Source organism: Callorhinchus milii, unplaced genomic scaffold (assembly GCF_018977255.1).
Source record: "Callorhinchus milii isolate IMCB2004 unplaced genomic scaffold, IMCB_Cmil_1.0 Scaffold2, whole genome shotgun sequence".
In the NCBI taxonomy this organism is placed as follows: domain Eukaryota; kingdom Metazoa; phylum Chordata; class Chondrichthyes; order Chimaeriformes; family Callorhinchidae; genus Callorhinchus; species Callorhinchus milii.
This window is the reverse complement of record NW_024704743.1, coordinates 100,368,349-100,379,989: the sequence shown is the minus strand read 5'-3', so window position 1 is coordinate 100,379,989 and position 11,641 is coordinate 100,368,349. Positions and strand designations below refer to the sequence as shown.

General features: G+C 40.1%; 1 protein-coding gene across 1 annotated transcript in view; it reads left to right on the top strand.

The window, feature by feature from the left end:
- The first annotated feature begins 4,273 nt into the window (after positions 1 to 4,273).
- dlgap1a (discs, large (Drosophila) homolog-associated protein 1a) overlaps positions 4,274 to 11,641 on the top strand; it is a 90,305-nt gene continuing 82,937 nt past the window's right edge. The window contains exon 1 of the mRNA XM_007900948.2: positions 4,274 to 5,236. Coding sequence (XP_007899139.1) covers positions 4,274 to 5,236 — 963 coding nt within the window. The remainder of the gene's footprint in view (positions 5,237 to 11,641) is intronic.

The window sequence follows — 11,641 nt, the reverse complement described above, 5'->3', positions numbered from 1 at the left end:
CACGGACTGCAGGGTTTTTCTTCCTTGGTTGCATCTTTTGATAAACTTAATTTGACAGTCATTTCCTCCAAATCCCCCGGTAAAACATATGGTAGGCAAGCATTGCAAAATTTGTTATTGCTATCAGTTTCTTTCTCAGCAGTGGGAGAGAAAATCAGAGTCTTAAGGAGTGCTTTGTTACAAGATGGAGAGTTAGAAAAGGCAAGTGTTACCTTCAGTCCTGAAGGGCTGGTGATATCTTAAAAGAGATGTCTATTTTACATCCAGAGAACTCGATTCCACTTTAGCACCAAGGATCATTTGGGGAAAATGTGTAATGAGAAAGAATAATAACAAAAATCCTTATGCTTGGTGAAGCATCTTTCACGTCGGAAGGAAGTCTCAAATTGCTTCACAGGATATACTATAAAGTGTAGTTACTGTGTTTTTGTGGGTGAGCATTTTGTAAGAGAAAATTAAATTGAACTCATAAAGAATGAGAACTAATACACTGTAAATGCTGCAAAGGAACATTCTTACATTTTTGTGATGGATCACAGCGGTTTTCCTGTTTTATCATTTATTTAGCTTCCATTATAATAATGGAAAAGTAAATGCTGACACTACACTTGTGTCTAAGGAAGCCTCTTTGACCCTTTCACCATAAGTTTACTTATATGTGAATTGCATGCAAAAACAGAAAATAATGACTGTCCTGGAATAATTACAGGCAACAGTATTCAGATTCCATCATAAACCACAGGAGCAAAGTCACGGCAGTTTACTATCATTTACTGAACCCATGAGATGAGGTTACAGCCTTCAAATCATTCCAAAAAGAGCTATAGTTTTACAACACATACTGTGAACTTCGTTGGCTTTTTCTTAGCTTTCTTAGAGGCTCCTGGTGTAGGGATCGATTGCGTTTCATTGATGCGTGATTCTATCCATCCTGCAAAGCATTCAATAAGTGAGATTTACCAAGGATTAACCATAACAGTTGGTTACTGGGAAATAATGTGATCAGTATGTGTTAAAATAATATACTGCTATAAAACCTTCATTAATTAAAGAACAGTATGAGTCAGGGTCAACAATTGTATAGTGCCTGTCATGTAAAAAGTGGCTCAAAGGCCCTTTAAAGATCAAATAATCAGATTATATTTTTGAATAAACGTTCATAAAACACAGAGAATAGAAAATCGGTTCAGTTTGGTGAAATGCTTGCTCTGTATCCAGGGGAGTTACCACAGATGGTGTACTTGCTAAGCCAGTCCAGAATCTTGGGGTCTTGTTTGACCCTCAACTATCCTTTCTAACTCACATTCGCGCCTGCTTCACATCACCGCCTTGCTCGCCCCATTATCAGCGGGCTGGTCTTCCACCATTCTGTGCCCACCCTCTGGAACTCCATCCCGCAATTCCCCCCATCTCGCCCCTTCCCTCGCCACCTTCAAGACCACCTCAAGACCCTCCTCTTCGACCGTGCTTTTGATCTCCTTGTTTCCTCCCCTGCCCTCCCCTCTCCCCCATCCCGAACCTCAGCTCTGTCTGTCCAGCGCCTTGGGAAATCCTCCCGACGTGAAAAGCACTATATAGATGTAATTTTCTTCTTGTTGTATTGTGGCTGTTGTGGGTGAAGTTGACTCACTACAACTTTCATATAAATCCTGACTGGATATGTATGGAACCAGAATCCAGATTATGAGCCAAGTCTTTTGCTGATATTTTACAGACACAGTTTAGAAAGGTTATGGGTTTGTATGAATGAATACATGGGCAAGTGTGGGGGGCAGGGGCTTACCCTTGTTATTTTATATATAGTATGATTGTAGTTGTTTGGAAGGATAGCAACAGGCTACTATTCTGGAGCAGCAATTTCACGAAAGAAGCAAGAAATGAGAATCTTTCTAGATCATGTTTGCAATGGCAAATTGTATGGTCTTAGTTGGTTAAAGTGTGGTATACAAGCTTTGGTTCATGCCAACCAGTGCCTAAATCTGTCAGATTAGAGATTGTGCTCTCCATTTCAAATAAGCAGAAATCATACATATATTAACACTTAGTAGGTTGATTTGGATACTCTGAATGATAAATTTTAATCTGGAAGATTGTTGGCCAGAGAAACTCACTTCTCTTTTTGAACAATACCACAGGATCTTTAATGCCCATCTCAATAGGCAAGACCACTGTTTAACAATTCATCTGAAGGATGGCACCTCCAGTAATGCAGCACATCCCTGTTACTGAAAGAGAGTGTCTGTCTGCACTGTAAGTTCAAAGTCCCAATATGAGAAGCAAACTTGATTTTCTAGTCTGTATCTCTGGCCTCCATCAATATATTCTGTGAAGAGCTTTGAGAAATCTCAAGGACAGGATAAGGTGCTATATCAAATGTAAAGATTATTATTATTACTAAAGAGTCTTCCTTGAGCAAGCTATGTTATTTATCTGAGGCTAGGATATACTGCCACAAAGTGTGCCATAGGTTATCCTATACTTCAACTCAATTGACCATTGTTCGTTTGTGACTAGAAGTTGACTCCAGGGAGCTTTACATTGGAAACCAGTTCAATTCTTATCCAACAGCTGTACTCTTCTTGCAGAGTTCAGGAATCTGAACCTGAGCTGAATTTTCCACTTTCTAGCCCAGGGATGCTGAGGCCACCACAATCATCCTTTCAGCTAATGCAGCACAAACCAGGCCTAGTCCTTGTCTGCATGGCTCTGGTAACAAAATATGATGCATTTATGCACAGAGCTATCCAAGAAGCCTACTTAGACATACAGTATTGAATAATTTACTGGTAATTTAAATCTGAAGTATATTCGCAATAGTCATCGCAAAACTCCCATGATTCGTCAGATTCTGTCATTATTAACTGTTCTGTACTGTTCATCTTGGTCACATCGCCTCCGCTCTTTTGAACGTATTCACCACATAATGATAAAAGTGTCACGACCTATTCAATATGTATCATAAGGAATAATAAATATTCGCCAGTGATTTGAAGGCTCTAACTCTATCCTGAGATTCAGTGACTAAATTACTCATAATATAGTTGACAGGATATACTAGCAAGTATATTTTGTGGGCGAACACTACAGCCAATTTGTGGATAGAAATGTCCCACAAACAGCCATGGAGTGAACAAAACATGTAGGAGCAGGAGTGAGCCATTCGGCCCTTCGAGCCTGCCTCGCCATTCAATCATGGCTGATTTTTTAATCTAACTCCAGCTAATACCATAACCCTGCCTTATCCCCATATCCCTTAATTCCTGAATAACCAATTTTATTTGGGGGATTGTTGGCAATAATGTGAGAAGAAACTCCCTTCTCTTTTCAAACAATGCCGTGGGATCTTTAACATCCACCTGAACAGGTCTCATCCAAACATCTCATCCAAAGAATTGCATCTTTTACAATGCAACATATCCCCAACTCTGCATTAGAGTGTCATTTTAGACTATGTGATTTCAAATCCCAATGTGGTGCTTGAACCCACAACTTTCTGACTCAGAGGCGAAAACGCTACCCCTGAGCCAGGCTGACACACAAGATGGTCTGCTGTGCAGTCTGAGTGTATTGAATTAACACTACAAAAAATGATATGCCGTGATGAAATTTCACAGCCAATAACTGATAAATGTTGTCAAGAAGTCAATTGAGATGTGCAGTAGAAGTTGTGATGTGAACTCATTAATTAAACAGAGGAGCCAACTTATATTGAGTGGTATTTTTTCAATGATTCATTCTTTCTTTGGAGCTTTCTAAATAGACACTATACAGGTTTGTCATTCCACGAATATCTATCGTGTCAATCAAAATGATTTGGTAAACACTGAACCTGTTGCACTTAAGGGCCAAATTTCATTGTATTTCAAATTGTCAGGCACTACTGGTGATAGTGGTCATTGTGGATCTGAGTCTTTTCTTACACAGATATGTGGAATTATTGAAAAGAAGTCCCAAACTCTAGCAAGGAAAATTGCTGGGAAGAAATAATAACCAGATGACTGGTAGTTTTTTTTATTAAAGATGTTCTACTGTTTGATATTGTTGTCATACTTAGAAATTATGAATTGCTGTTTGAAGACCTCAGGCACATGGTGATCAGATATTTCTCGTTGTTGCATATAATAATAATATTCCTTGCATTTTATATAATACCTTATTACGTCAGCGAAATCAATTATTTTACTTTATTATCTTCTCCAGGAAATACCCAAGATACTTCCTCAACCAGTAACTACTGTTGTTAAATGACTTTCGAAGAGTCTCAGTGTCAACAATGAAAGGCTTATCAAGCAGCCGAGGCCATCACTATGCAGTCAACTGTGACCCTTCGTGTGACATGCTGCCCCACCAACAGGAAAGGAAGCCATACCTACTCAATCCAGTGGAGTCCCACCCTGGAGATCATCCCTATTATACCCAGAGGAACTCCTTTCAGTCAGAATGCATGGTTCCATTCAATGATCAAATTGCTAGCAGCACTTTCCCCAGAAGACATTATAGCTCCTATCATGACCTAAAGGATGAATGTGCTCTGGTCCCTGTCCCGTCATCCACTAAAGTCAACCGTATCCCTGCTAACCTCCTGGATCAGTTTGAGAGGCAGATCCCTATCCGTCGTGATGGCTTCCACACATTGCAGTATAAACGGACTGCCTTGGAACATCGCAGCGACAGCCCAGGGAGGATCCGCCACTTGGTCCATTCAGTGCAAAAGCTCTTTACCAAGTCCCATTCACTCGAGGGCCCTTCCAAAGGGCACATGAATGGCAATAAAGCGAGTCCTGATGAGCCCCATGGCATGAAGCATGGGAAGCGTAGCAAGAGCAAAGACAGGAAGTCAGAACTGAAGAGCAAGTCTAATATTTCAGGTTGGTGGAGCTCAGATGATAATCTAGATGGTGACGTGTGCCTTTACCATGGGCCAACCAATGTCATGACCATGGGTCGATGCCCAGACCGCTCAACATCACAATACTTCATGGAAGCTTATAACACAATCAGTGAGCACAGCTTGAAAACTTCCAGGAGCAATAATGATGTGAAGTGCACAACCTGTGTAAATATCCCAAACCCACTGAGCATCGACGCGCAAGTTCTGAAGAAGAGCTCGTGGTCATCGACACTAACCGTGAGCCGGGCTCGAGAGGTTTACCAGAAATCTTCTGTCAATGTCGATAATAAAACAGTCATGAAATCACAGACGTGCCAACAGGAGCGATCATGTCAGTATCTGCAGGTAAGAACCCATTCCATTATCCCATTACAGCACACTACTGCTCAAAATCCTCTTGAACACAGATAAGATTGATGCTTTTATGGCTCAAAAGGTAGAGACACAGACCAACCAATTTCCAAATTCAATATCTGATTAATGCTTATTTTATTGTTGGTCAGCAGGGTAGCTATCACACGTGGAAACCCATCATCATGCTTAAAAGTATTCAAACCAGTTCCATGTATGCCACCCATACATGAAAACCTCCCTGTGTCTGGAATGAAAGTTGCACTCTCTCCCTGGAGGGAGAGTATTAAGCATAAATTAGCAAGAGGCGAGACGTGAGGAACTCAAAGTGTGTATTAGGGTACTGCTGGAGCTTCGGCAGTTAAAACCTTAAAACCTTTAAAACTGCGTGTTAAGCACAGACATTCCTACCCTTTAGTTCATCATGTGAAATAATGAGATGATGGGGGGATGGAGCTACTGTTGGCCATCGGCAGTTGGCTACAGATGGAGAGAAAGTAATTCCCGCTCTAAAGATCTATGTAATCTCCTCTACTATAAAGTGCACATGTTTTGGCATTGGATGAGGTTCTCCACCCCCACCCCACTACAAATGGCTTTGCAGTGTTGTGATATTCACTGTCCAGCATCACACAGTATGTGGCTATGACACGAGGTAGGGAGATAACACTGGACAGAAATGCTTTTCCAATGAGAAATGCAGCATCTATCTGGCAAAGAATGCACTGGTGGCACATTAACCCCACCAGACACCAAAGCTGGGGAAACTTGGTTTTCCAACAGTTATATTGAAACAAGAAGCTTCTTTAACATGGCACAGTTTTCATGAAACCATTTTAGGCAACATTTTTTGGTCATATAAAAGTGCACAACACAGCATCATAAATCATATCAAAAGGCATCCCTATCCTCATGATAAAATAGCACTTTTAGTCTGTCTTCCTCCTCAAAAAGCTTTGCAAGCATTAATTTTGTCATGAAGCCCCACTGGCTCCCCATCCCCCAGTCACTCCAAGTCCCCCGCCTGGCCCACCCCACCATCAGCAGTTGGACCTTCAGGTTCTCTTCCCCCACTCTTTGGAACTCCAGCCCATAGTCACTTCACCTTGCTTCCTCCCTTGCCTCCTTCAAGACATGTCTTAAGACCCTCCTCTTCGACCACATCTTCAGCCACCCTCCTACTCCTACCCTCCTTGCCCTCCTCCCCTCCTGATCCCAATCCCCTGCTCAGGTTCAAATCCCTGACTGTGACGTCCTCCCGACGTGAAAGGCACTTTACAAATATAATTTGTTGTTGTTACATTAATGAGGAAAACATTACTTTTGTCTGACCCAGGCCTGGTCTTCAAAAGACAGTGAGGGTGAGCATCCACTGTTTAAAAAAAATGAATTTATTGTGTTTCATTTATGCTGTGGGCTATTATCTTGATATTGATTCTCAGCTCGTGCAATGCACTTCCATTTATTTACGAAAGATTGAAATAATCAGGAAAAAAATTAGAAGCAACTCGAGTCATTCTTGGAATATCAATGTCTTTTTTTTGCTCCTGCTGGTCCCACACGCAGCCAACTCGACTCAAGAAAGTGACAGGGAAAATTAGACAAGGTTCCCAATCATTGTAACTATCTAGTGACCCCTACTGTAAAGTCTGTGTGTGTCAACATTGAGTGAGGGATCAGGCTTGGCTGAGATTCACGCAATGATTGAATAGCCTTTGACTGTTCTCCCATATGAAATAATGAACAATTGGGAAAAGTGGAGGATGGCAATCAAGTGGAGATGGAACCGTACCTCAACACTAGTGAGTGCCTTTAGGCCAGAACGAGAGGTAATTGGAGTGCAAACTTTTTTTAAAAGAAAATTAATAAAGATTTGTAATTACAAATGATTTGTGTGTACTGAGCACTTACCATCATGTCTGACGCAATGTGAATAGGTGGTTTATTTTTCTAAGTTGATATTTTTTAGTGAATTTACTTCCAATTTCTGGTCACCTAGCGCACCAAAATGTTCAACCTGTTCACTTTCTGTAACTGCAAACTCTTCACTGTACAACCTTAAATAGTATATTGCTTTATTTCATCTCAATTCCATGGCACATTCCATCATTCAATTGCCCATTTTCTAGTGTTATTAACCTGAATTAAATTACCTTAATTGAGATCAGCATTAAATATTATGAACAGCGAATACCCCAAGAATAGTCTCTGGTGTGAGTCCAGAAGCACGCTCTTGGATGAGAATGAAGATGAGAATGAAGCTAAGGTCCTGTCTGCCTATACAGGTGGACATTAAAGATTCAATGGCACTAATCAAAAAGGAAAGGAACTATCTCGCAGTCAACAACCCCTAATGCAGGTAGCGTCCCAGAGTGATTGATATATCAAATATAAGGATTAACTAATTACAGTATACACTGTTTTGAGATGCAGATCTCAGGCTTATCAAACAGAGAGAGCAATGTATTATATTACAAAACCTTTAGCATCTTGGCCTCTACAGCACACATTAACAATTCATTTCTTTGCAATAGAACCCCTAAATACATTTCCACTGCGGGAGAAAAAATTGCTCACAATCTTTGGATTATGAGCCATTTCACTCCCTTCACTCGCTGGCACCTCCCTGTCTCTCCGACCTCCTCACTCACCATTCCACCACCCTGGCACTTCCGCTCGACTGGCACAGGCCTCCTGCTCATCCCTCCAAACTCCGACTCACCATCGGAGGTCGCACTTTCAGCCACTAACCCCCAAAACTTTGGAACACTCTCCCTCAATCCCTCCACCTTGCCCCCTCTCTCCCCTTTTTCAAGTCCAGCCTGAAAACCTTCCTCTTCGACCACGCTTATGGCCACCTCCCCCCCACCCCACTGGCTCGGAGTCGGGCTCTGCCACTATTAAGCATTCTGAGACACCATCCTGGGTGGAGGGCGCTATATAAGGGTAAGTTGTTGTTGTTGCTGTATTATGGGAAAATAATCCTTTTGTGAGCCAGACCTCTTAACCTAGTATTGTTGGTTGAGTACAGAAATGCACATTACACACCAACAGGACCAAAGAAAATTATCTTCTATGGCTTTTCATGGGACACTCATGATTTTGAAAGTATCTGTAATTTCTCCTTCACAGTGTTGTGGTCACTGGATATCACTGGATAGTGTGTTTTTCTATAACCCACAGAGCCCATGTTGTCCTAAGGATTCAATTCATGCTAAATTATACTTTGATGATTACTCATTTGAGTTTCAGGCACAATTCCCCACACTCAACATGATACATCTGCTTGAAATAGCAGCAAATGCATTAATACCATCCCACTCATCAACATCATTATATGTATGTGCCATGCTCTCTGTCCTGTTGTAAAATTGACTGCAGCTTTTCTGAAAATAGCAACATATATCAAGCATTAGCTCTTAGAGTTGGAATTTCTTTTTAACAATTTTCTTTGTCTTGTTTTGCTGCTTGCTCACTGTAATTTACTCACTTATATTGTCAAAGCTGATGCCGTTATAGCAGTGCAGGGTAACACATTGACGTTGAAGGTCATAGTTAATTTTCCCAACAGAAACATTCTGTCATGTTTTCTTCAGTGCTATGGTATTGGATGTCTAAGAAAGCTTTTCACATGAATAAGTGCAAGTTTTTGTAACAGAATCACAGCATTGAAATAATTCTAAAACCAATTCCAAAAGTACTTTAACTATGTAATATGTATAATAATTGAAAATATTACTCACTGAACCAGAGATCTGAAACGTAATCCTTTCAGGATTGTCATTTGCAAAGTTGGACTGGGCCACATAACATTTAATTTTGGTATTTCAGATGTTCAGATGTGGAACCTGCCTACCAGAATAGTTACAATAATCCTTCCTTTTGGTTTAGCGTCTCAGCATGTTATCGAAATATCTCAATGTACTTCATAGGATTTTACGGTAAAGTGTAGTGACTCTATTTGTAGGCAAATGTGACAGTCAATTTGCACACAGCAATTTCCCAACTTTAATAAGAATAATCCTTGCATTTGATACAGTGCCTTATCATGACGTTGAGACATTTCAAAGTGCTTCAGTCTTTTATGGGGGATTGGTGACCAAGACACTGGGACAGTCAACCTCTCTTTTTGAATAGTGCCATAGGATTTTAAACAACTATCTGAACAGGCAGATGGAACCTCAGTTTAATGTCTCATCCAAATAATGGCACCTCCAATAATGCAGCGCTCCTCCAGCACTGCGTTGGAGTGTCAGTCTTGATGTTGGGCCAGAAGGGAGAGTGCTACCAACTGAGCCAGGCAGATGCACAATTAGATGATAAGGCACCAAAGGAGCTGGAGGTTAAGACGTGTGAAACACAAGTTTTTCTCAGGAAGTGATTCTCATTGGACTCTCTAAAATTCACCAAACAGAGCCAGAGAAACTCGTTCAATCATAGACAAAAAATCCTTGCATCTGATATACGGTGGCATCTTTTATGTCAGGAGAATCACTCAGAGTGCTTTACATTATTTTACTGTAAAATGTGGTGATTGTGTATTTTGTATGTGAACATCTATTTTGTAGGTTGGTATATATTTTATATTCATTGTCTTTATAATAGATTAAGAAAATAATCTATTCCTTCTAAGCAATTTGCATCCCTCCAAGGCCTTAAAATTCTTCCTGAAGTGAGGTGTCTAAACTGTTTTACTTCAGTGTTCCTGTTAATGTCTAATCAGTGACCAGTGTATAAACTGTGCATAATTACTTTACTTTTACATCCTATGTCTCTATGTGTAAAACCAAGAACATCATAACCCTTTAAAACAGTGAACAATTAAAATTTATGATGGAGCAGAAATTAGATATCAATTTTCTAAATAGCTCCTGAAATGACTGAAGCAACTCTGAAACATAATACAAATACAATAATAGGAATATATTTCAATATTTACTGATATTCTTAGAGAAACAAATTTAGCTTTTGGAAAACAAACCATCCAATATTACCTATCACCAGACACTTCCAGAACAGCACAAAGCAATTTTCTTTAACTGATTTGCAGTTACGCACCTGTGTTCAGCCAATGAAAAATATTTCTAAATATATAGCTCATCTAACTTCAGCCAACAAGTGATGCTTCTTCTCATGCCCTTAAATAACATCAAGGCTGCTGTGAACATCCACCAGGGAGTTCTGAAGTCTGCTCGCCAAACTAATCTGTGCACCGTGTCTCATCTATCCAGTCAGTAGCTGCCATCTACTGTGATCTATCATGTTTTGACAGCATGATAGATCACATTTAATAACCAAAGCTGCACTAAACAAAGCTTTTTTTATGCTGGTGTGCATTTTATTATTAGTTTAATTCCACAGACAAGGGAATTAAAAACTAACACATGAGCATTTAGCTCTCAGGAAAGAAAGATGGATTTCATGGACTGTCTCATGACTCTGATTATGAATTTTATCTGCCTCAGAACACACTGATGTTCGGATATAGATCAAATAAATTATTGGTGCAGAAAATGCATTGTTTAAATCGAATTAAGGATGCATGGTATTGATTTCAGCTCATTTTGCGGCTTGAGTGAAGTTGAGTTACAGTCTTCACTCTCGATTAAAAAAAACCATACTGCAATAAACATACTGAAATAAACATGTGTAGTGTGGCTTGGAAACTTGGCATTGCAGTATGTTGGAAAGGTTATCATTTCATCTATGATACTCAGGGTGGAATCCATGCCAGGTTAATGAGAAAGTCACTGTCCTGTTGCCTTAACAGTCCTAAATGTTGTGAATCAAAGTTCAGTCCAGAATTTGTTGGTCACAGCTCTAACAGTGTAAAATGCTCACTAATTGACACTGCATTAGTATTCTCACAGGATGATTGGTCTGAAAAGTGGAAACATTCACAATCTTCTGTGCTTCTGAAGATGAAGTTTTGACACTTGACATGAGCAGAATAGAATGCGTTCCCAGCCCCCGTGGAACTCACCTGGAAATGTTTATTTTCCACACTTGTTATAAAAAAGGAAAGCAAATTGCAGATGAGTTAGTTAACACTTTGTTGAAAATATTCCAGCCAGTTAATATATTGACTGGTTCGAGTGTACAACCCCATCTCCATCACAATGGTTAATAATAATAATAATAATCCTTGCATTTGATATAGCGCTTTTCACATCTTCTAGACGTCTCAACGCGCTTCACAGAATATACTCTAAAGTGAATTGACTGTATATTTGTGGGCGAACGCGGCAGTCAATTGCGCACAGCAATGTCCCACAAACAGTCGTAGATTGAAAATGACCAATTTATTATTGTTTTTTGTTTTGGAGGGATTATTATTAGACGTGTGGAGTAAGGAAACTTGCCCAAGGTTTCGCCCTGCCTGGAATTGAACTCAGGTCT